The sequence below is a fragment of the Colius striatus genome, chromosome 1 (genome assembly GCF_028858725.1).
Source record: "Colius striatus isolate bColStr4 chromosome 1, bColStr4.1.hap1, whole genome shotgun sequence".
NCBI classification, from domain to species: Eukaryota; Metazoa; Chordata; class Aves; order Coliiformes; family Coliidae; genus Colius; species Colius striatus.
In genome coordinates, this window is record NC_084759.1 from 180,214,830 (window position 1) to 180,241,813 (window position 26,984).

Consider the following 26,984-nt stretch of genomic DNA (forward strand, 5'->3'; position numbering starts at 1 on the left):
AATTTTACTCTAGAATGCAGGCAGCCACTGGTTATACTGTGCAATTCATGACTGTCTTTTATATGCTTTATTTTTCCCCTCAAGCTTAGGTCTGTGTTATGAAGACGCACTGATAAAAACCACAGGCCTGATTCTTACCGTCTTTGCATGTGGTTTCTTCCATGTGATCCATGGAGAGAAAGTAGAAGCAGCTACCACTGAGATCAAACAGTTTACCCAGCTCACAGTAGCATATAGATCTTGGCTTTCAACATTGATGGACCCAAGCAGGACTTCTGTGTTTCCTTAAAACGGCTCATCCTCATATTGTGGTTGAAATAGTTTTTGGAGGCAGACTAATGTTGAGGATGTTTTCAAATGAAATGATACTTTATGTTTTCCTCCATATTTGAAAATGCCAAAGGTTATATTATTTTTTCCCACCCAGGAGATGTGAATTTTATTCCTCCCTAGTCCACCTGCAAAAATATTACTTCTGTGGCCTGATCTGATGTCATAAACTATTGTGTCATAAATGAAGAAAAACAGCATTCTTACCTCTCTGAGTATGGAATCAGATAACCCAGACTGTAAAATGGAAAGTATTTTTTCCATCGATGTCATTGGCCAGCCGGGCAAACTCCACGAGTATCTGTTTCAGCTGTCTTGGAATTGCTTTTGATGTGATTAGGCTACTAATTAGCTGCCTCAATTCTTCTCTCCCTCCTGACGTTTTCTTTTGATTCACTTTGAATCAACGAATTTGAGGAGTCTGTATGCCATGTATGTTTGGTTTTACTTTTTGTTTAAAATCCCTAATGATAGCTTAGACTGTCCTCTTTTGGTTCGGAGTTTCCCTGTGTTGACATACGTTTTTCCATGAAATACATACATCAGGATTTTTCTCTGAAGAATAGTTGTTATTTTGCAAGGTGTAATCAATGTTTTGTCAGTGTGCATATATATGTGCATATTCATTTAAACTGTGCTAAGGATTTTACAGTCTGAATTAGAATGTGCGTAGTTCAAAACCATAGTAAATGTTTAGTACCAGATATTTATTCACCAGATAGTAACCTCACAATTAAATTATTACATAAAGTCAGTTAAATAACAGCAGAAGTTATTGTATTAAGGCCCACTTTGCAAGGAAACCAATGACAAGGAAGCAGTGAAACACACTAATAGATTATATGCTATAGCAATATATTGCCTTTTTATTACTTTTCCACAGGCAGCAGATTCATGTATAGTTATTACTAGCTACATTATCTGCTAGTTTTCTATCAAAAAAGATTCAGTCTATTGAATCATTAATCCAATATTTATCATTCTTATTGAAAATCCACTAGTGTTAGCTCTGTATAAAATATTGACTTAAATCTACTGGTTTTGCTAAAGATTAGGAACACATTAACCTAAAAAGCACAATATTTCTTAGGACATTTGAAACTATTCATTGTGGATGTTCAAAATGACAATATTTCTACGTTGTGTGAGGACTGATTCTTCTAAAAAAACCTTTTAATATATAGTAAGTGACCAGTGCCATCCTGATTTGAAGATGCTGAATGTTCATCCAATTCGTACTTGAAATTTTTATGCGTATTGCATTAGTTACTGAATATCAAGAATAAAATTTTTGCTCATACATAGAGTGTAAAATGGGATCTTTTGTAGCAGCACACGGCCTGTTTAGAATGATATAACAGGCGCTGAATGTTCACATATCAAACAAAATGCCATCTTTCTGTAGAAAAGAGGTGTCAAAAAGTTTCTTTGTACCTTTAACGCATGTGATTATGTAGTACAAAATGCAGAGTTTGTAAAATTTCTTGAATATACAGGCAAAAAATGAATAATTCAAAACAACTCATAAGTTCTACATTCTATTGTATCTTTTATAACGCAGGCAGAAGATAGCATTGTGTTCCCAGTAGAGCTGAATTTGCACAAGTTACACCTCTGAAAATGCCAGATGGTCTATGGTCTACTTTTGAGAGCTGTCACATATGTAAAGATTTGAAAAAAGAAAGACAGCTGAATGAGAGCAGTGGATCATTAAAGAGAGAGTGAGAGTCCCTGGGTATCGCTGTGTTTTAAGAAGCATTGTGTCATTCCCCATATTACACCTTTTTTTTTTAAGATATACACAACCTTTAAAAAATAAGGTAAAAATATTTCTGTTTTAAACTGAGTGGTTGTGGCTTCATTGTGGAACTGTCAATTGCTTTTGTTCTTTATGCTAAAAATGCGGTCATACAGTTCCTAATTGGCTTCAAGTGTGTTTTAACCATAAGATTCAAGTCTCCCTCGTGCAAAATTATCAATAAAGTTAAAATAAATTTAAATTGAGATAACTAATCCATTTGGGGTTTTATTCTATTTTGATTTGACCTGTGTATCACGTGTGAATACTGTAAAGCCAGTCAGCTAAAAAGTTGTATGTTAATGCTGAAAGATTGAAGTAAGAGTACTTGGGGAACAGGATTATTTAGTAATAAATAAATGAAACAACCAAAAACCTCCCTAAACCCTCAATAAAATAATAATAGAAGTAAAAACATGTAGCTGTTTAGATTCCCCAAGACTTCCCATTCACCCACAGTTTGACACAAACACACTTCATTTTGAAGACTGAATTTTGGATAATTTGTCAAGTTATTGTGATGTAATAAAGTGCCAAAAATATACAAACAATTGTTAGTTGCCACCACTGATTTAGCTGACTTGGAAGAGGTCATAACTGTCCATTGCTTTTATTTATTGAGGAATGTTAATCCCTCTCCCCTAATTTTAGGTTATTGGTGGAACTGCACCATTCCATTCCATGGTTGGGAATCATAGGGAGTGCTGCATGAGAAAACATTGTTACATGGAATATGAAAAACACTGTTCCTTAGTAGTACAATTTACATTTGAGTGGGATAATGGGGAGCTATGGGTGTGAACATTGTATTTTAGAGAGTAAAATGTTGATTCCTGATGTTGCCGAAAATTTAATCTTAAACTGTGGTTAGGTCTACATTGGCTAGTTTTAAAAATGGAATAGCATTTGATTTTAAACAAAATTTGTTATGTGGAAAGATGACCTACACAAAGGGTTCCTGTTAGTATACCATAATGAATCCTATTCAAGTAGGAGAAGACTACATAAAAATTTGTTTTGAGGCCTTTACAAAAGCCTGGAAACATTAACAGAATATAAACTAATTGAATTCTAGAGTGAATAAAGTGCCGTACTTACTGTTCTGTTCATAATATGGTTTTGCAAACACTAATGCAAAATTGAATGCAGAAACAACATCGATGTTTCAACATCGCCAATGAAAAACTTTTGGCGCAACATTTAGCTGTTCAGGTGTCAGTGTTGTGCTCCTGCTCCTGCTCTGTTGGCTTGGAAGTTTGTGAGCAGTTACTGATCGTAATAGAAGGGAACGATTTATGTTTCCCTGCAACATCTTTCAAGAGGCTAAAGCGTAAATGTTTCTCCCAGCCCTCCTTTTCTTTCCTGTGTTGCAAAATTAACAGTTTTGTAAAGCAGGTTTAATCAAGGTTACTCTGACCTAGATAGATGTGGGAAGTCTAGGATATCTTCTTACAATCTTAGTTGCTGTGACTAAAAAAGGAAATAGCAAGAAAGAATGAGCAAGTTCATATTTAAACTATTATGAAAAGTATCTCTATTTGTTTATGAACGTGACCGCGATGTAAAGTTTATGGTTTATCTCAAGTTTAATCTGGACAAATTTATGATAGTTGGAGGAAGCAATCTTAGTATTAGTGTCCTTGATAAAAGGGAAGCATTGAGGTTTTGTCAAGCCAATTTAGAGCTGCAAGTCTTTTGAGAGACCATATCGATCTGTGTCCCAGCAGAATTTGTCTGAAAGTTTGATCACATGTAACTGAGTTGTCAGTGAAGATGTTTTGTTCAGAATAAGCTAACTAAAATTATCTATATATGTTGTTATCTTGGGCACAGTGTAATCTACATACAAAGCTATACTGTGAAATTATCATACTGTGAAATGGATGTGAATCATCTGAAAAGAGAATGAACTGCAGCGCTGTTTTTATTTCCTGCTGTCGCTATCTAATCTCTCTTCAGCTGAGTGGTCGGTTAGAATCTGGGTTTTTTCCTTGGCATTAGATTTATAAATAGTTGAAGATTGGGCTGTCTGAAAACCTCTATGTGTAGGCGTGATGCAGTAGTGGTTTGTTTGCTAGAGATGATTGGACTGATTTTTTTTATTATGAAATCTTGCTATGTTACTGTGTATATAGTTTACTCAATTAGTTACAAAGCTTATATTAAAAAAAAACCACAAAACCACTTTTTTATTACAAAGCATCTCTACATATAGACTTTAAATACATACATAATGCATTTTCCATGTTATTAAACGTATGCTCCTTTGTGATATAGTAGCTCAACAAAGAGTGGTCAAGTTTCATGCCCTCTCATTAGACCATTTGTAAAACATCTACTCTTGGAGTCTTAACCAGGCCAGTGCAGAGGCCTGCTTTGACAAGTTTTGGTTGTTTTTTTTTTTTTTCCTTTGACCATTTCAGTTTGTTTCCATTGAAGCCGTAACCAGCCCATTTCAGCCATTTTTAAAATTGGGATTCTGAATTGAGGAATATGGAGTAGGGAACTCTGGCTTGCCACAGCTGTGTCGTGCATATTCGTTCTGATCACTGCTTCACCTCCTCCACAAAACCAGATTTTAATTGATTTTGTTCTTTCCAGAATTCCATGATTTTTAGGAATTCAAGCTCAAAGTATTTTTAGTTACCTGAATACACATATTCTTCTCTAATACATTCTTCTGTGGTGGCTGTCATGCAGCTCCTTGCATGTCACTCAGGTTGTTTTCTGAAGACTGGTAGGTTGACCAACCTGCAGCTTCACTTCTGTTACTATAGTCTGTATCTTCCCTCTCAAACCTTTTTCTCTCATTTTGTTGCATTTCCACTATTCTTCATTTGGTTCGCTTACAGAATCACAGAATCGTAAGGGTTGGAAGGTTATCTCACTTTTGCTACTTTTTCTTCCGTTCTTGATTTTTTTTTCTTTCTTCAGTTGCTTGCCTTATTATCTCTTTGTAATTCAGAGCCTTGTAAACCTTCCATGAGATGTTGAATAGCCACAGAACTGTGTCAGGTTCTGGGCTCCTCAGGTCAAGAGAGACAGGGAACTGCTGGAGAGGGAACTGCTGGAGAGGGAACTGCTGGAGAGGGAACTGGAGCATCTCTCTTCTGAGGAAAGGCTGCAGGAACTGCGACTGTTTAGCATGGAGAAGACTGAGGGGGAATCTTATCAACACTTACAAATACCTAAAGGGTGGGTGTTGAGAGGATGGTGCAAGTCTTTTTTCTGTAGTGACCAGTGACAGGACAAGGTGTAACAGGTACAAGCTGGAACACGGGAAGTTCCAGTAGAGCATGGGGAAGAAACTTCTTTTCTGTGAGAGTGAAGAAGCCCTGGCACAGACTGCCCAAGGAGGTTATTGAGGCTCCTTCTCTGGAGGTTTTCAAAGCTCAGCTGGAACGTTTTTTGATTATGTGAATGATGAATCTGGGCCTCATGCAGATACGAGACATTTTCCAAATAACTAGTAATTATTTTAAATCTAGAGATAATTTTTTCTTTCTCAGCCTATTCTTTCGTCAGTAAGAGTAATTTATTTGTAGTCCCAGTCTACTTAAAGTGTTCCGTTATCAAGTTACAATTTAAATTGACCCTTTCTTTCTTTCATTTTAAGCACAACCTCAACGTTTGCCTCAGCCAAATACTTCAGCACTGGAAAGGGGTGAGGAAGAAAGTGGCAAAATCCAAAATGGCCACGCAGGTCTGAGTAATGGAAGTGGAATTCACAATGGGGTCAAGCATGTGCCTGCCGACAACAGAAAACTTTCGGCTCCTGTTTCAGAAAAAATGCACAGAAAAATTCAGTCCACTTTGTCAGTCAACAGCAACAGCAGCAAGAAGAGTAAAATAAGCTCTGCGTTTTCTCAAAAGCCAGGTACTTCACCTGAAGGTAAGCAAAAATTCCTATTAAAAAAACCCCAAACTGAATAAAGACTAGCCAAACCCCATTCTCACTAATAATTACACAATCAACTGAAAATAATTGAAAAGCGTGACTCATGCTCCAGAAGCAAATAGAAATCATTATGATAAAACTCAAGTTACTTCCCCAAAGGAAAATATTAAGCATTTGAAGGAAATTGAAGCAATGGGAGATTTCTTGCTTTCAAACATTTGGCCAGCATAGTCTGATAAATGTTTTAGTCTCTCTAGTTAGTATCCTGAAGTGACAGAAGCTCCTGTCAACATTGTCACATATACACCAGAAAAAAGTGTTAAAGCACTAGAGCTCAAGCATAGTAAATACTTAAAGCTGGTAATCGCTTCACAAGGGTAGAGTTTGCTTTTGAAAATATTATGTTAGCAGATTTTGTGACTAGCCATGAAGTACAAACACTGGATAATAAAATTTGGACCTGTGCTTCAATGTTTAACGTGCCTTATGCGATATTTGGGTTGTAAATAATTTGCATGAAAAAGCTTGGTAGTCCCTATGCACAGCTTAAATAAGCAAAAGTAAATAATCTCCCTTACATTTTAGCTGTGTATGTGTTTTCACTGTTTGCAATTACTCTAATGGTCCCAGAGTTCCTGAGCTTCTCCTCAATCCACTGCCTTCCCATTAGCACTGTTACACTCAACAGTCTTTGCTCCTGCCCATTACAAGAATGGTGAAGAGGCTCTATAAATTTTATTGGTTTGAGGCAGGCATAGATACATCTAGTTAAAAAATCCTCTGGGGAGTGGGTACAGACACAGATTCTTAGAGAAATGGGAGATGGTACTGTTCTACTGATCAGTGAAATGAGGAGGATTCTCAGCCTAGATGAAAGGATGAAGGATCAGAAGGATTGCATGTAGTGGCCTGAATGAAGCCTACTGATATCAGTGGAGTGACTTCTCTTAACTTGAACTATTTCAGTCAAAACTACTCAGTGTATCAGTGAGTAGTATCAAGAAAGCTTCACTTCCACTGTGCCGTGGGCAGGTCTTCTGTAGTATGGTTTGTTTTCATATTTATCTTCAAGGACCTACAGTTATTTTTCTGTTGCACTATTAGTCCTCTAACATTTCTTTCCAAAATCACCATTTCAGACTTCCTATATCCCCCTTATCTCTTCCTCTTGTGTGAAATGCAGTTCTTCCAGCCTGAAATTTTTCATTCTTATGGTATTGAAAAACTGAGTTAAGAGACCTAGATCTGTTCAAATGACTTGTACAAAGTGCAGGCCTCTAAATTTAAGAAATTGAACCTCTGGAAAAAAAAATTACAGGGATCTAAAGAGATGGTGCTTGCCCAGTTCATGCCCCTGTACAATTGTTTATGGCAAGCATTTCCTTTTTTTCTTCCAAAATTATATTGGAATGAATACAGTCAGGGCTTGGTGGTTTTTTTGTTTTTAATAACCTTGGCAATGAGGAGAAAATTACTAAGGTACCTTCAGATTTATCTCTAATTTCTAATGTCAGATTTTAATATCTGAGACGTGGTTGTATTACTTACCTGAAACTGCCCATATAAATTTTTGTATATACAATCAGAAAAGATGATATCTTTAAAGGCATATCTGACTAGAGTATAGATAATTACATTGTGTCATCACACTAACTTGCATACTTTCAAAGTACAGATATACGGGATAATTCTCACTGTCACATGTACTGTCTTGAGACACTTGATAGATAAAAACTAAATATATTCAATGTTATACATCTAACCTTGTCCTTGTTTTGAACATGGGAACTTGGATGTGTGCTCTGAATAGCTTGAGCTGCACTGCTAAGGCCTGCTGCTCTAAGTTTTCTGTTAACCGATTGGAGTGAGGCACAAGTTTTACCTAGAGTATTGTGATGTGCTTATAAGGAAATATATGTTGTAAAAAATCATTTTCTATTTTTGAAATTTGTTTTTCTTTACAGTTCTCTGGCAGATGTGTTTGTGCTTACAGATTTGCATGCATGCATGTACAAGCCTTTGGACATATTCTTTGGTTTCTCAGTAATTCACCCTGTGGTGGGGCTGCAAGTAATGTTCTTATCGAGTTGTTACCTTGCAGGAAGTCACTAATTTTTTCAATGAGGTGCACCACTTGACAACTCTGACAATGATCAGTTGAAATATCTAAAATAAAATAAAGAAATTTAAGGGAAAAAAAAAATCTGTAATTTAAAAAATAATTGTTTTTATTAATTTAAGAAATGCTAACTACTTCTGGAAGGCTACACTTGAAAAATTTGATATAATTATCCAGATTATTGCTTTAACAGAGTTTAATTGCTTTTAAATCAGCAATGTATGTACTTGATGAATACATCTAACTATATAAAGCCAGAAGAGTACACAAGTAAAGCCTATGACAGGATTGCATAGACACTCTTTCAAAAGGTGCACAAATTAATTTGAACCTAACAGTATCTTTATATTATGAAGCACTAAGTATTGAAAAGGTTTACAGGAAGATGTAAAAGATAGAAAACTATAGGAAATTATTTGCAATGTTGTCTTACAACTTGGTTTTGTTTTTACTTGTATGATGTTAACCTCATAAGCCATTGGATGCTGCTGAGGAACTACTGGATTTGAGTTTACTCAATGGTGTGTGTTTGTGCACTTCATTACAGTATGATAATATAACTTGCATGCAGTTCAGTTTCTTGTGTAATCCTATGCAGAAAGACAAATTATATTAATTTTTATACTGTGAGTATTGAATAATCATTCACCCAAATTAGCTCAGCTATCGAAATTTATTGTAGAGTCCTGATATTTTTAGTAGAAGGAAACACAGATAAACTTGTAAACTTTCAGATATTCCAATTAACTTTAATTTTGCTTTTCCTTATGCATGACCTTGGATTTTATAATCTAATTTATAGCTTTGTGGAGTGTTTTACAGCTGAAAACATATGCCATGTGTTTTTACTTCGTCTGCCTTGTCTTCCACCATGAGTGCTCTGATCTGTTGCCAGTCAGGAGAATAACTGGTTTTAAGTGAAGCAAAGTGGCCAGAAAGAAGAGATTACAAAAGGAAGAAAAGTTAAAATTTTAGTCATCAAGCTGAGTTTAGACTGTAGAAAAGAGAAAATGTTTTTCAGTTTTTCTTATTCTCTTCCAAAGGCTGCATTCTTCATGTTTCTTCTTAACAGACAAGATGTGAAGATGTTTCTGGAGCACCACACCTATTTGGAATGTTAAATAAGTCCAGGTCAGGTAGTTATTTTACTCTAGAACATCCTATCTATTGACAGAACAGAAAATCTGGTAGTGTTTGAAGCAAGACAGAATCAAGAAACATTCAGACTTGCCACCCAGTCCTGCACAGGGGCATATTTAACTTCATGCTTATTTAAAAGACTATCAAATGGAGCATGCTCCTTCATATATTGCAGACTTCAGTAGATATATACTAGGTAGCTAAATGAAGTCCAGTATTATCTTACCTAAGATAGCACATCTTCCCATGAAAGTCAGTACTACCCCTGTTGGTCTCCAAAGTATTAGACAGCCCTGGTTCAAGCTATGAAGCCCACTAGTCTACCCTCTCACCAGAATCCTCCCACCATAATTAACAACTCTTTATTAATTGTTCCAGGTGCAAACTCTGCTTGTGCTGTAGATAGTACTTTCTGAGGTTTCGGAATTAAAATTGCATTCACAGAATCACAGAATGGTAGGGTTTGGAATGGACCTTTAGAGATCATCTAGTCCAACTCCTCTGCAAAATCAGGTTCACCTAGATAGGTCACACAGGATCATGTCCAGGCAGGTCCTGAAGACCTCCAAGGAAAGAGAATCTACACCCTCCCTGGGCAGCCTGTGCCAGGGCTCCGTCACCTGAACAGTAAAATAGTTTTTTCTTATGTTTAAATGGAACTTTTTGTGTTCCAGCTTCTTCTCATTACCCCTTGTCCAGTTGCTAGGTACGATAGAATAAAGGGATGCACCATCCTCCTGACACCTACCATTTCTATACTTATAAATAGTAATGCAGTCCCCCCTCAGTCTCCTCTTTTCTAGACTAAACAGCCCCAGTTCCTGCAGCCTTTCCTCGTATGAAAGATATTCCAGTCCCCTGATCATCTTGGTGGTCCTGCTCTGGACTCTCTCCAGCACTTCCCTGTCCCTCTTGAGCTGGGGAGCCCAGAACTGGACACAGTACTCCAGATGAGGCCTCACCAGGGCAGAGTAGAAAGGGAGCAGAACCTCCCTTGACCTACTGGACACACTTTTCTTGATGCAGCCCAAGATTTCATTGGCCTTCTTAGCCACAAGGGCACATTGCTGGCTTATGTTTATTGTCAGCCAGGACTGCCAGGTCTCTCTCTGCAGAGCTGCTCTTCAGCAGGTCAATACCCAGCCTGTACTCGTGCATGAGGTTCTTCCTTCTCACATGCAGGACTCTGCACTTGTCCTTGTTGAACCTCATGAGGTTCCTCTCTGCCCAACTCTCAAGCCGGTTGAGATCCCACTGAATGGCAGCACAGCCTTCTGGGGAATCAGCCAGTCCTCCCAGTTTGGTGCCATCAGTGAACTTGCTGAGGGTACACTCTGTCCCCTCATCCAGGTTGCTGATGAAGATGTTGAACAAGACTGGCCCCAGAACCGACCCTTGTGGAACTCCACTGGCCACAGGCCTCCAACTTGATTCTCTGCCATTGATCACCACCCTCTGGGCTCTGTCATTCAGCCAGCTCCTGATCTACCTCACTGTCCACTCATCCACACTGCCTGAGATTTCTGATGAGGTTGTTATGGGAGACAGTCAAAAGCCTTACTGAAGTCAAGGTAGATGACATCTGCTGCTCTCTCCTCATCTAGCCAGCTGGTTATGCACTCATAGAAGGCTATCAGGTTATTCAAACAGGATTTCCCCATGGTGAATCCATGTTGACTCCCCCTGATAACCATCTTTTCCTTCATATGTTTAGCATGACAACATTCAGGATGAGGTGTTCCATCACCTTTCCAGGGATGGAGGTGAGGCTGACCGGCCTGTAGTTTCCTGGGTTGTCCTTCTTGCCCTTTTTGAAAACTGGCGTGATGTTGGCCTTTCTCCAGTCCTCAGGCACCTCGCTTGTCTTCCATGATTGTTTGAAAATGTTGGAAAGAGGCTTAGCAATTACATCAACCAGCCAGTTATGCACTCATAGAATGCTATCAGCTTGGTCAAACAGGATCTCTCCTTGGTGAATCCATATTGACTTCCCCTGATAACCTAAATTCTGGTTGGTGGACCACCAGCAAAGAGAATTGTTGCTCCCTTGCACCTGTTAACGTGTAGCACAGAGAAAGTTTTCTACCAAAACCTTTTGAAACTTGATGTTACTATTTTTTTAATCAAAGCAGTCATTTATAAAATGCTAATGATGGAAACAGAATACAGATTTTAATTCTATGATAATTCAGATTTGGAATGGAGCTGTTGCTTCAAGTTACTGTGACTTCACAAGTTACTATGTTTGTCAGGGTCATTCCTACAACTCCAGTAACTGGCGATAGTTTGAGTTTAGGGTGCTGCTTCACATACTCAAAAGCCTGAGGGCATACACAACTTCTATAGTCCTCTAGAAGTGGTACATTGTTAAGTAATGATGAGTGGATCATGAGCCTGCCTCCTGCATGTACAATATGATTTTCTCTTTATTCCTTCCCAGGTGCTCTAAATCAGAGATGCATTAGAAGACATTTTCTTTCTAAGGATTTTTTCAAGATAGGTCTTGGGAAGTGTCATAGGACTAGATGCTGGAGTGAGGTAGATAAAAAGTCTGCAGCATAGGAATGAGGCTCAGGGGAAGCATAGGCAATGTAGGCTTGCCCACAGTTTTAAGTTACCACTTGTGTTTTTCCAGGAGCTAGGCCTGAAGCAACCCACTTGAACCTTCTGGACTGTGTATCTTGTGCCATTGAGCTTAGAGATGCGGTGAACAATCTCACCCAATGTATGGTGTTGTTTTGAAATACACTGTTTAAAATTCAACATTTCAACGTGCATTTGAATAAAATTTTTTCTCCTTCTTTTCAATATAATGCGACTTCATTTGTTCTAGATGTTGAAACCAAGTATTAATTTGGTGGGCACTATTTAACTCATGCTACTGACTACTTATGCCTTAACTGAAGACAAAGCAAGTCCACCAAGTGGCCTTTTTTTTAAGCCAGGGTCTTAAGAACCACTAGATACATATACTTGTAAATTAGTGAGTAGTTGTCTTAGCAAGGTAGCAGAGCTCTCTTTGAGGTTGGAGCATCTTGCTTTGGTTTATATAACTTTATACAAACTGAAAAATAGTTTTCAGTCAAGTTTATTTTCCTTTTGGACATATGGTTTTGAAAAGGATGATGGTTTTTTTTTCCTCTTGGGTGCCACAAGAGCAGTGGTGAGTTTTATTTTATGTATTGTTCTGTCATTGGATTGGTGTTTATTGAAATTCAGAGTGAATGTGTGTTAAGAATAGCCTGATATGGCAGAAATATCTGCTGGTCATTTCTCTCTCTCTTTTGTTTTTCTTAAACATATGCAGACTTCTGAAATCTATCCCATAGCATTCAGGTAGCAGTTACTTGGTCGGTATAGTGAAAATCTTCGGCCAAAATTTCAATTGTCATCTTTTAGAATTTGATTTAATGTGGAATTGTATCTTAGCACAATGTGCAAAACAAAGCAGGTTTTTGTTAGATGAGACTGTATGAGAATGCAGTTGTCAGTCAGACACTAGGCAAATAATATTATCACATGATCAAACCTGAGATTTTTAAGAAGACATTTTGAAGACTGGTGTTCTTGAAGCGTGGTTTGCATATTTATTTGAGTAAAAGTCTTGGGAGGTGATTTACGAGTGTAACAGGAGTGAGTGGAGAACATAGCAGGAGTGAGTGGAGAACATAACGAAAATAAGTCTCCCCACGGTATACATTTTATAAGGTCATGGTCTAGCTAGCACCTTACTAGTCTCAGTATTTGCAGTGATGAGCAATGACAATGAAAGCTTCGTATTCTGAAGAAATCTTAGATATTAGAAATTAACATGCTTCTTAGTATATCTGTATCTTTGAACTGGATCCTTTTACTCCAGAGATTATATCTGTATGGAGAGTTTAGAAGCTCTGATAAAAGTTTCCACATTTTGCTGTGTAATTTTCCTGTTCAGGCAACATTTTAATTTTCTTGATCAATAGAAATGGTAGTTTTCTATTTTAAAAATCTCAATTATCATGTATACTGTGCTTTGTAACTGTATTTTCCCACATCTAAGTAAATGGAACTCTGTTATCTAGAGATAACTGTACTCCATGGGACACGGTAACTTGTTCTTTCTACAGTCCCTTATTTTTCCCTTAATGCAGTGTGTTCTCTGGAAGGGGATGGGTATCTGAGGTTGCATGTGAATCCTATGCGTTGCAGGAAAGGCAGTGTGATGGCAGGTGTGCTGCTGCTCCCTAAGTTCATGCCCCACCTCTGTGCAATGTGGCCCCACCTATGCCAGGCCAGGGTGGTTTCTTGCATGCTGGCTGTGCCCCTCTGCCTGGGGCTGTCTCTGCCGTCAGTGACGTGTGTCAGCCTTGTGCCGCTGAACAGGCCACAGGACGCCTGTAGCACCCGCTGGGGCTTCTGTTCAAGGCTCTGCAGGGGCCTGGAGTAAACTCCCGCTGAGCACCTCAGCTGCCACTTTGATTGCAGTTTTGCCCTTTTTGATTCTCGCTGTGAGACAGCAGAGCACCTGGAGATTTGTTTTGAGTTGTCTGAACTCAGTGAATATAGTTAGTAAGAAGCTGACCAAGGTCACCATCCTGTAAGTGAGCTTATTTACCATTGCAGACATGAAAACCTTTTATCATATGTGACCTGCCTGCTTGGTATGAAAGCTTATTGGGTCAGTTTGTGACAAGTTAGTGTCAAACATTACAAAAGCAGCATGGATCAGCCTGCGTGTGTGTTTCTCTGCACATTTTTCAGTTTAACTTCTGTGTCCCTTGTACAATTTCAATGGTTGATAGTTCTCTTAAAAGTGTTTCTTAAATAGAGCTGAACCTTTTCATAAAAATGAAGAGGAGGTGATAAAAGGGAAGCTGAAATAAAAGAAATATATATTTCAGTATTTAAAAGACCTCAGATGTCAGGGTAATATCTGTATGCAAAGAAATAAAAAAGTAGTGTGCACATGTGAATGTTTAAAGATGTGAACAAAAATTGTTTTATTGTTGGTATTGTTTCTTTTCCTTAAATGAGCATAGCTATTACAACTGGGATAAGATATAGAGTGGGGTCCTCTGGGCTTTGAATAACAGCGTGTAAATAATGGATTTTAGGCTATTTCTTGTCTATATATTGTCTATGGTAACATAACTGAGTTAAAGGAGATGTTACACGTACTGTTTATCCTCTTTTAGTTAAATCAGCACAAAGTAGCTGGGCGTGTATGCGATATAAGCAGCAAAAACTTGGACGAGTTGATTGCGTTTGTTTGACTTGGCATTCTTTAGTAGTTTTGATGAAGTTTCCTAACAAATTTGTAACTTTTGGGGATATGCCAAAGGACTAAGGAAACAGCTTAACTTACATGGATATTTAAAAATGTTGCATGGGATGACCCTTTTAACTTCAGGTCTAACTTTCATCCCAGGCATAATGAAAAGATAATGAAAGATAAGCTTGAGTGTCTGAGAGCTCATTTTTTTTCCCCAGCTATGAGTTGATCTAATAAAATATACTGTCACTACCTACATACCAAGCCTGTCATAATTTATGCCATTCAGAATAGCTTTTGAGAGCTTGGGTTACAGTCAACAGATGTGATATTTTACTTTGATGAAACCAAATGTATTTGATAAAGGAACTAAGGCAGATGTACTGTTTTGGAGTCTTTTTGTGTGAAGTATACCTCTGTACAGTGTTTGACACTCCACACCCTCACTTTTGTATGGTGCTGATCTGTAAACTCTTTTTAATTAGAGAAAAGTATAATAGAAGAATTGAAAAGAAACAGATATTTGATCCTGATGTAGTATATTGTGGAGGTCCTAAGAAAAAACTTATCTTCATTAATGATGGGCTTACGTACTGAGACAAACTAATTTCTTCTTTCTCTGTGAAAGTATTTCATGAAAACTTAAACCCCAAGAAACTTGGGAGTTAAATATTTATCAACAGTTATCAACACCAAAGCAGATGGAGTTTGGTCCTTGATAAAGGCATACTCATAAGTCTTAGTTGGATTAGCTTTTCTCATGGGGAAAAGAAGAATGAGAAGACACTGAATTCTCAAGCAAAATATAAGGACATAAAGAAATAGATCATTTTAAGCTAGCATCTCTTTACAGTAATACAGTGTCATAAGTGTGATATTACTATGTTATGTCTCTATCAGCAAATACTAAAATATATTAAAAATTTCCAGAAAAGTTGTTCGCAGACATTAAGGTCATAAAATTTACTCTTTTTTTTCAAAATCTTCTCAAATATATAAAGTAAGTTTAGTTCCAGTTGGATTAATGTATTCTGTTAGTCACTCACCTGAAAAAAATAGTAGAATTTTGATGTGGTATAGCCAAAGAGCAGAAGTTAAGTATAGTCTTTATTTTTAACTCTTAAAACAGTTTTGAAGGGTAAAATAATTTGAAATTTATAATAGTGCTTTCAGTCTTGGAATTTGGAAAGAATTATTAGAGTCTTGTAAGCAGTGAAATGTATTTTTGTGGTCTCTTCATCATGGTAATGAAAAACGTGAGATCATCTATTTTGGAGTGAGTTTTGGACATAGGGATCAGTAAATTTGCAGATGACACCAAGTTGAGCAGTGGGAATGTTGTTCTGCTTAAGGGTAGGAAGGATCTACAGTGAGATCTGGATGGGCTTGATCAATAGACCAAGGCCAATTGTATGAGGTTCAACAAGGCCAAGTGCCAGGTCCTGTACTTGGGCCACAACAACCCCAGGCAATGCTACAGACTTGGGGCAGAGTGGCTGGAAATGAAAAGGACCTGAGAGTGTTGGTTGACAGCTGGCTGAATATGAGCCAGCAGTGTGCCCAGGTGGTCAGGAAGACCAATGGTATCCTGGTTTGTATCAGAAATAGTGTTATCAGCAGGACCAGGGAAGTGATTATGCCCCTGTGCTCTGCACTGCTGAAGCTGCAAATACTGTGTTCAGTTTTGGGCCTCTCACTACAAGAAGGACATTTTGGTTGTGGAGCATGTCCAGAGACGGGCAGCAAAGCTGGTGAAGGGTCTGGAGCACAAGTCTGATGAGGAGCTGAGGTTCTTTAGCCTGGAGAAGAGGAGGAGATGTGATCCCTCTCTACAACTACTTGAAAGGAAGTTGTGGTGAGGTTGAGGGTCAGTCCCAGGTAACAAGTGATAGGACTGGGGGAAATTGCGTCAAGTTGCATCAGGGGAGGTTTAGATTGAAGATTTGGAAAAATTTATTAACAAAAAGGGTTGTTAAGCATTGGAACAGGCTGTCCAGAGAAGTGGTTGAGTTGCCATCCCTGGACTTATCTTAAATATGTGTGGCCATTATTTAGTGGTGAGAGTAGCGTTATTAGGGTAGTGGCTGGACTTGATCTTTTCCAATCTAAATGATTCTAAGATTCTATTCTTTATCACATCTTCTTTGTGATTGGACTCCTCTGATGGTCACACTTTGCAACAGAAGTCAAAGGAAGTGGGTTTTAGCTGTGTATTTTTTTTCTGTGGAATTGACAGGTTGTTGTAGGAGTGTGGGTACTAGAGAAAGTTGCGTGGGTTTTGTGTAGCATGTAGATTTATTATTATTACAAAAACCACACTACGACTGTATCTGGCTTTTACTTATAATTAAAACATCTGTAGATAAGAAGATAAGAAGTAGGAGTCATACATGGAAGAAATTATTCATCCACACATTTTATCCAAATGTATTACAGACCTTGAAAGTCATGATTCTGAATGCAATGAGTTACGTAGGACTAGGTAACATCATGCTTTATCATGTGTTAAATAATCACTACTTGGAATGCTATTAAAAGTCAGTAATATGAAGAATATAAAAGCATGATTATTTCAGGTTTGTCCTTGAAATGTGGATCAAAGTTTATGTTCATTGTACAAATGAGTCATTGCAAGAATGAAGAAAGCGGTAAAGAATATATCTATGTTAAGTGTTTGTGTAGATTAAGTAAAATTGTTATATGAAGATATTCTAAACAGAAAACAAGTTTTGCCATCTGGGGAGAAGGAAATAAACAGCAGATAAATAAATCCTTCTAGCATTTCAATCAATGAAGAAAAGATGGGAAAAAAAGAGTTTCCGTTTTAGCACTAATGACCAAAATTTTTTCTGTATCTTGGACCATTTTTGTTAACTTTTAGCTTTGAAGTACTTTTAGTTAGATCAGCACACCTTCTTGGTTTAATGGTTTTTTTTTTTAGGTTATGAAAGAAAAGTTCTTTTGTGGGTACAGAAAGTGCTTTCTGAGTGCAGTCCCTTTTGTTTAACCTATGAACCTTGTCTCTTTGCCAATCAATAAATAGTATATAATAATTTCTGTGAATGTTTATTTCTCTTTCTACAATTTTACATATTCCTGCATGAAGCATGCAAGATTTTTTTTAGTATCTCATTTTCAGTACCGATACACATAAAGTTACGTTGTGGTGTTTCATATAACAAAATATTTGCAGAACTAAATTTGTGGTATTAGCTTCTTTCAGCTGTGTTTTAAAGATGTGGAACAGTGAAAACCTTGGTTCTTCAAATATGAAGGCTTGTTTGATAGAACTCTTGGCCTCTTTATCTTTTTCCTTCATATTAAAAGAAAATCTGAAAGGAGATTGTACCTGAACAAATTTAACACCATCTCCATGACAACTAGCTAATTAATTGCTATTGGTCTGGCTTTGGTCCTCTTCAGTGAACTAATACTCCCCAGCTTTATTTCATATATCTTCTGGGTTTTCTATGAAGGTCATTTTTTTAGTGACAGAATTTCTTTGAGAAAAACAGTCTTTGAGAAAAACAGTCTTTTAATGCAAGCAGCAACTTTCTTTAAAAGCAGCTCAGACTTCCCTGTGGTTTCCTCTCAATTTTGCTTCCTGCGTAGTAGTAGTGATTTTTTGAGGTTAATATATATTATGACATTACAGCACAGGTATTCCCAAGCTAAGTTTGGATCTAAGTAGTATAGTAAGTAGGAGAAAACAATCCTCAGCAGTGTGATGTTTAGAGTGGGATAAGAGCTCAGGTAATTACTTTGAATCTTGGGACAGATTTGCAGGTCTAAGCCTCTGTTGCTGCATTGCTGTAAGTATTCCCACTTACTCATGTAAAGTCATTGCTTTGCTATCCTACATTCACAGTTTCTGCGATGCTACAGGTTCTTAGAATTAATCAAGATACTTGCTATAGTTACTGCATTTTTTTTATATTTATAAATATTTTTATTTATTTTTACTGTTGCAAGTAATTGCAAGCTTTTGCCTGTGATAGAACATAACATCTGTAGATGGTCAGACCAATTGCTATTGTCCTAGTTTAACCCCAGGTGGCAACTAAGCAGCAAACAAACAGCTGCTTGCTCCCGTGGGGGAGAGAATAGGAAGGGTAATAGTAAAAAGAATCGTGAGTAGAGATCAAGACAATTTAACAGGCAAAGCAAAAGCTGTGTGTACAGGCGGAACGAAATAAGGAATTCATTCCCCACTTCCCATGGGCAGGCAGGGCTCAGCCATCTCCAGGAAAGCAAGGCTTCATCATATGTAATGGTTACTCAGGAATACAAATACCATCACTCTGAACATCCCTGCCTTCTTTCTTCTCCCAGCTTTACATGCTGAACATGATGTCCTACAATCTGGAATATGCCTGTGGTGAGTTGGGGTCAGCTGTCCTGGCTGTGTCCCCTCTCAACTCCTTGTCCATCCCCATCCTACTTGCTGTCAGGGCAGGGTGAGACCTTGTCTCTGTATAAGCACCGCTCAGCAATAAATAAAACATCCCTGTGTTTTTAACACTGTTTTCAAACAAATATAAAACATAACCTCATATTAGCTACTGTGAAGAAAATATATGTATTTATTTTTCGGGTGCCATATATTTTGCAGGCAATTTGTGGGACACCTCAATTGTATCATGTAATTTAGCAGTAGTTAAAAGAGGTAGACACTGTGTTCTGACTGAATGTTTTATGTATTGTTAAAAGTACAGAAATGTATATAACATGCTGTTGGGCTGGTTTTAAGATGTGCATAAAACTATAAAGAAAGAAAAAAATGCCTTGACAAATTCTCTTTATTTTTCTTCAGAACTAGGAAGCCAGCAAAACAGATGCAGAAGGGCAAGATGCACTGGGAGAGGCTGGAAATAGTTTTAGATAGTTTCTTTCATAAGCTGATTTTTTACTGTTTGGTTTTAATCACTTTATGGACTTGCTGAAAAAAGTTACAGTTGAAGATAGTAGGTACAGATATTTTACATAATAAATGACTGGAGAGCTGGATCTAAGCCAGCGTTTAATACTTGGGATTTGCATAAAATGAAGTGGGGAAAGGGAATTTGCGCCAAAGGCAATAGCGAACTGCAGACAAGATAGGCTCCAAAAGTGACCTTGAAGATGGAGAACTTGTTCTTTCCAGTGTGAGATAATATCTATTTTGAATTGTTGTCTCTCACATACTTATTTGACAATATGATATATTTAGAATGATATGTTAATGATTTCTCCTTTTTTCTTTTCCTTTGTTTGTTTGTTTTGGTCGTTCATACATGACATGCTACTGAACTGGTATGTATGAAGATTGCTGTGTTCACTGTATCTTGGCTTGCTTGTTCTGTGAATTTCTTACTCTCTGTAACATTGTTCTGGGACAAGCATCCTGTGGCATCTGCACGTCGGAGGCCTGCTGCTGTTGCTGTGGGGATGAGATGGGGGATGACTGTAACTGCCCATGTGATATGGACTGTGGCATAATGGACGCATGTTGTGAATCTTCAGATTGCTTGGAGATCTGCATGGAATGCTGTGGGATCTGCTTCCCATCATGAAATATTTATCCCTTTTTATTTTATTCTCTGTAAAACTGGAGAGCTTTTCTTTAAATATGTTTGAAGGAAGACAAGGTAAGATTTTTCACACAAACAACTGGTATTGCACTGTTAATTCCCTATATATAAATATTTTTTTAAAAAGCAATCCTCAAATCTGTATTCTAGCACAAATTGTATAGTTTTTGTATGTGAAATTCAAGCTACATTCCATCTTCCTTTTGGCCTTGCAAATGGAAGACTATTGAAACTGAACTAGAGGCCTGATACCACAGGCTATATGAGGAAAAAATTACCATTTGGATAGAGTGACAGATTTTGATCAGAGAAGAGACTACAGGACAAAGCCTTAACTATTTACCTTTAACTGCTTTAATGTTTAAATACTCAAATGTCTCCATTAACAGTCATTCTGAAAAGCAATTTTTTTTTATTTCATTGTCTTTGGATTGAAAGCAACTTTGCTCCATTATTTTAAACTTAATTCAGAAGTCAATATCAGGAATCTACTGTTGTTTTTACTACAGTGGTCACATTGGCAGTATTTCTTTTGCTTTCAATATCTCATTTATTTGAGAGAGATTCCTTGTATTTTCCATTGTCAGCATTGATACTATGGGAAGAGTTGGCAAAGTCAATTAAAGTTTCTTCATGGACTACAAAACCAAGATTTCATTGTTATCAATCAAGACAGAATAGAGAACTTATATTTTACTTCAATACTAATATTACTTGAAATACTTCTTTTTAGAAAGAGACTTTGGAAATCTGTGTGGACATTAAATATATCCTTAGACTAACAGTTCTTCAAAATTTGGCCATAAAAGTGAGAGGTTATCAGAAGTTAACTGAAGAAACTATGAGTGGTCCTATAAATGTTTGAGGCTTTAGAACCGGTGTTAACGTAGCTTCGTATTTATTTCTTCACCATGGCAGAATTTAAACAGGGTGTAAAGATAAAATGGACTTGATCAGAGAATTCTGTCACTGAATAAAAAAAAAATGCAAAAATATTTATTCTCAGAGAAGTTTTAAGTGTTATTTTAAAATAACTGCGCAAAAGATACTTAAAAACTATATTACCCTTTTATTTTTAAAAGAATTGAGTTTTTAAATGTTTGCAAAACATAGTTGGGATCTGGCAAGAATTGTGAAATGAATTTGGTCCAACATATAAAGGGCTTTAAGCCATTCCCAAATTTAGGGAATAATTATACTAATTTTCTTTACTACCTGCTAATTTCTCCCCTCCATGTCTGTAGCTTATTAACTTTTCTGTGTAAACTGCCTACACATCTTGATCTCACTTATTTAAACTTTCCTATCTACAGTCTAGATATCCCATTTGTAGATTGTTGGGTCTCAGAAATTTAGGCCTTGTTACAGGAGTCAATAGTGTATTTCTGTTGAGTGAATTGACCATAAATGTCTCTTTCCACTGTAGTGAATTCAGTTTATGCAAATGTGACAAGCTAAAGATCACAGGAGTATGAAGCTAAGTCAAGAAATGATCTGATACTAACCAAAGCTTCTCCCTGTGAACACTGACTAGTAGTGCCTACTACTGCAAGTTATCACTGAAGTTAACATAGCTGAATGCTCAACTATACTAGGGAGCTGGGAGATGTTACGTTTTGCCTTAACATCTGCAATACTGTGGTGTGTTCTGATGCAGATTTACTCGGAGAGTTTCTTATCTGTTGTTTTGATAGTTACTACAAGAATTCATTCTTATGGTGGGTTTTTTTCCCCGATATATTTGGCCAGATTCAGATCTGTGTTGCATAAACTAAGTGCATTTCCATTAATGTCAGAATTTTCCATTGGTTAAGCTCCAGCTAGAGAGCACAAAGATATTATGGTAATAGGCAAGCTAATAAGGAATCATATAGTTAAACTGATAAATTCCCTGAGCTCAGAATCAGGCCCATGGGGCTCAATTATGACTCCTAAAAGTCTGAACCACATTGGGAAGGGGGAAGAGGTACCTTGGTTGAGTGGCAGTGCCTGGAGGCATTTTGCCTTTGTAAGGCATAATGCCTCTGGGGAAACTGGGGGCATCACAGTGAGCACTGGGACTCAATGCACCTTGGAAAAAGTCTAGACAGTGCTTTGCCCATTTTAGGTCTGGTTGACACAGTGGTGGTGGGAACATCCTCTCTGGGGCTAAGCAGCACCATGAACTGTCCTTCCTCACGCCCTTCTGGTCACAGAGAGGTGAATTACGGCTGTTTCTTGTCTGATTGTGGGGGACGGGGAAAAGGACTTCGTCTCCTGGCCTGCCTCACTGTCCATGCCCTGCTGGAGCAGTTCCAGTTTCATGCTTGGAAAACTGCATATTTGCATATCAAGCTTCTAGTGAATACTGGATGTTATTAAAAATTACTTTTACCAGAGTAAGATATAGTTTTCAAGAAAGAAAATACCAATCTAGAGAGTCCTGTCTTTTTCTATGTATAACTTTATCTACACAGTTTGTTCTGCCCAAACCCTTGTTTCTACTTACAGGAACTCAGAGGGTCTTTTATTTTATTGAAATTATGAAAACCTGATAAATATATTTACTATTAACCATTCACTTCCAGAACTGTTAAAAATAATAATTACAAGGACTTTGTTCATACATAAATGCATATGTGTACAGACTCTCTCTCATACATACACACACAACTATGCAGATGTATTTTTTCTTTTCCCACTCCATTTGTGAAATACTGGGAAGTAAAAATAGTGTTTATTAACCCTCATAGTGATTAGAAGTATCAAAGAAGTATTGCAGACAATCAGAAGAAAAATAATTTGTGTGGTTTGTTTGATGTTTAAATGTAATCTGCTACTGTTTGTCATAGAGATATTAGCACTTTTGTAAAATGTATCTTTATAGTGGAGAATATTAGTATTTAGTTTAAGGAATTCCTTTCTATATTTATATTCTTAAATTCTGGTTTGTAATTTTCACTCTATAAGCAACCTTGTAAGCACCTTGTGTACTTAAAACAAGCAAAGTTAGGAGTCAAATGTGAAAACATAGTTTAAATGAAAATAAAATGCCAGAATCTGTTTGTTTTATAACATTTCTTGTGAACTTGTACAGTGTTTCAGTATATAGTTCTGCAAACTGTTCCATTGGAAAAAAATTGTAACTTCCTATTTGTATTGTATATCAACTGGATGTGCTATTCACAAACACTATTTTGAAATAAAGATCTTTATTTTGAAACTTCAGGATTTCTTCTTCTTCTAGTCTTGTCCTGTTACTCTTCTGAATGGTAATTTCGTGTCTCATTCGTGTCTTTCCAAGTACTTCCCAAGGGCTTTGACCTTTGAGCAATTTGCACAGAGGGTGAGCCAGTGTATGAGTTGTCTTTACAGGCGGAGCTAAACTGGCTCACATGGTAGAAGCTGCACTAGCTTGAATCTCCAACGGTAAAAAGGTTAGTCATTAAGAGGCCAAATTAATTTCTTAGTGAAATTGTGTTAGTGAAGTGAAATTCCAGAAATGATTACATTTGATCAAGATGAAAATTATTTCAATACATCTGCAGCAACAGTCTTTGGTTTACTAAAAACAAACTGAACAAGAGTGTAAATGGCTCACAGTATTGCAGTAGACGTATTAAGGTTTAATGACCTGTGCAGCCCGTGAAACGAAGACTCATGCTGAGTTACCACTATTTTAAAGTAGGGTATGATTTTAAAAACAGTTAGTTTCAACTCACATGGGGTAGACTATAGACTCTATAGTAGATTTTTCTTCATGTTGGCTTAAGCTAAGTGTGAACATGCTTATGCTACTTGAAAACTGAAAACAGCATGTTTTATAATATTTTACACTAATTTTTATACATCTATTTTAAATGTATTGAATGTTCTTCTATGTCTGTGTACACGAGCCCTGAGAAGGTCTAAAAAAATTTTGAATCTCATCTGGGCATTACAGGTGTAAAACATTAAAATGACAGAAATTGTGTTTGAGTATGTGTCGTGAAGCCTCACCTTTGAGACTATGTGCCAAAATAATTCTTTGTATAAGAGAACTAATAAACACATAGACAAATAGTATCATTTGAAATTTATTTTAACTGTTCTAGCCAGTATCCGTAACACATAATATTTCTAGAAAGAAGTGGCTTCTGTTAAGAAAGATCAGGAACATTTGGTACATTTCCGATTGAATAATGATTTTATTTCAGCCATAGTACTCGTGTGAAGAACTATTTGTCAACTTTGACAAATCATTGTTTTTGTAATCTTCTAAATGAGTAACTTTTCTGAGATGTTCACACAGGTTGTTTTGAAAAAAAGTCTTAGAGATTGCAATATTTGATATATGTTCTTGGAGAGCAGTGACAATGGTATTGATTTTGTTCCACAGTAAATCTCCTTTTGTTAGCAGTCTTGTAACTTTGTGAAAGGCAACAGATACTATAGACTCATAGAATCATTTCAGGTGGAAAAGACCTTCAAGACCACCAAGACAACCACTAACCTAACACCACCAAGCCCACCATTAAATCATGTCTCTCAGCACCTCATCTACACAAGTTTTAAATATCTCCAGTGATGGTGACTCCACCACCTGACTGGGCAGCCTGTACCAGTGTCTAACAACCTTGTCAGTGAAGTTTTATTTAATACCCAATTGAAACCTCCCCTGGTGCAACTTGAGGACATTTACTCTTGTCCTATCACTTGTTACTTGGCAGAGGAGACTGACCCCCAGTTTGCTGCAACCTCCTTGCAGATAGCTGTAGAAAGTGATCGTGTCTCCCCTCAGCCTCCTTTTCTCCAGGCTAAAGAGCCCAAATTTCTGTAATTGTATATCATAGAATGAATCACATATCTGAATTCTTAGTCTTACCCCAAAATTAAGTTAAAAATTAGAGAAATATCCCCCTGGTATCTTCTCTCTGTTTCTCTGTGTATACATGAGTGTGTGCACTATGTGTTAGACTTAAGGCAGTGTCAGTGGTGACATTAGTAGCTCTAGAGTCCTACAGGCATTAGTCTTTTCCTCCCTTCTGACTCTTCTGCAGGTTCTTATCACTTCCAAAGTGTGCAGAGGGACCATAACTCAATTTTAGCATCACAATGTTGAAAGGAGTTTAGTAAAAATTCCCCACACCCACTTCTATGATGCACTTCACTGTGTTCAGTATATACTCCAATATGAAGTTGATTGTATGTGCAAAATTCAGCCTCCTCACAAGCATTTGCTTACGCTATTTATCAGGGATTTAGTGCTAGTTACATAAAAGGATAAACTTTCTCTTCTTTAGAAGTCTTTGATAGGATGGGCTATTTCTACTGTAGTTGGAAAGAGATCAATTTCTCTGAATTACTGTCCTACAGAATAAGCATGTGTTGAGTTTGATTAGGTGATATTAGTTTCTCTCTATTTTTTAGTTTACCAGTACAACTCACTTAAAAAAACACAATATACAGTTCTGTTTTCCTCCTTTATGTATGTGTATTGTAGTAACTGTTAATAAATTGCCATTCCATACTCTTGGGATATTAGAAGAAAGATTGTATAATACCTTTTATACCTTTAATAGTACCTTACTAATTTTTATTCTGATATGCATATGCTATTTTAACTGTCTAAATACTCCACTATAATTGAGGCTCTTTATGTCATCTCAGCAGGGTATGTAATTGGTGCCCAAGCACTATACAATTCCTCTTCAATCAGTGGTGTAGGCTTCTGCAATTTGTCTCATCTACAAGTTGCACAAAGTGACCACACTGTGAATATGCTGTACTCCAACTTGTATGTGTTTCACATTATAATCTTTTTCCACAGTGCTTTACATTTGTTTCTTTAGCTTTTGTCACAAGCAGGCTTATTTGATTTTTGTTTGTCTTTTTAAAAATCTTTGCTCTTCAAAGTGAATGGAGAGGGAGTTTACTATGGAGGCCCAAAACTATACCAAGACGCGTGTCACATTGTAAATTATTTGTCTTTTCTGTTTTCACTACTATATGCAACTCACAGCCGAACAGACTTGTGAAAGTAATATCTTTGGAACTTGGGAATATATCTGAGTAACTGTATCTCAACAATGTTTCCTACATGCTGTTCAAAATATGTTGATTCTGTCTTGCTCATTGGAATAAAGAACTGAAAGTTTTGTTGAGCTGGACTCTGCAGAGTCTTGCAAACTGGCAATCTTCAATATAGTTCTACTCACAAGATTAAAACCAGTATACTAGTTTAAAATCAACACATTCTACAGTGGCATATATATGCTACTTTTAGATTCTGTGCTACTTTCAGTTACTGAAGACTAATAAGAATAAGCTGGAAAAAAAAATATATTAAACAACATGGATTTGCTTTCCTCCCTAGGAAATGCAACTTCATTTATCTGTTTCTTCATGTGAGGAAGAGATACCTTGATTACATATCTAATGTAGACTAACAGCAGTGGCTTAGAATCCACAATAAAGTCAAGGTCATTACAAGTGGCGTGTGAAGGATAAAGAGAAACACAGTGCAAGATTTCCACTACTGTTGACAACTACTGTTTCTGCATCAGTAATTTGCTTTGCAGCTATCAAGCTTTCATGGGGTTAAGTTTAAGAAAATTAAGGTATCCATGACTGAAATTTTATACTCAATCTTGTTTCCTCAGAAGGAATAGTAAGACGTATTTACACAATTACATTTTAGTAAACTGTTATGCCAGCTTAACTGTAACGTATTCTGCTAAACGTACATTAAACAGCAATCCAAAAGTAATTTAGCTACAGAAGGCATTATTTTCTATGTAATTATTCACAAATTAATGAATAAAATTAACTTCCAATCACTGAAAAAAATGAAGCAATGGTGAGAATCAGAACTACAGATTAGTTAAAGCTATGCAATGCATAACAGAATTAAAGCTTTC

The 26,984-nt window shown here is 36.9% G+C and overlaps 1 protein-coding gene across 6 annotated transcripts in view; it reads left to right on the forward strand.

Moving 5' to 3' along the window:
• MDFIC (MyoD family inhibitor domain containing) overlaps nt 1-23,308 on the forward strand; it is a 53,368-nt gene extending 30,060 nt beyond the window's left edge. For 4 of the 6 annotated variants that reach the window (XM_062017549.1, XM_062017558.1, XM_062017566.1 and 1 more), the window contains 2 exons: nt 5,745-6,020; nt 19,841-23,308. In XM_062017549.1, coding sequence (XP_061873533.1) covers nt 5,745-6,020; nt 19,841-20,088 — 524 coding nt within the window. In that variant the 3' untranslated portion in view covers nt 20,089-23,308. The other 2 variants (XM_062017573.1, XM_062017591.1) reach the window with 2 other exon arrangements.
• Nucleotides 23,309-26,984: the final 3,676 nt, after the last annotated feature.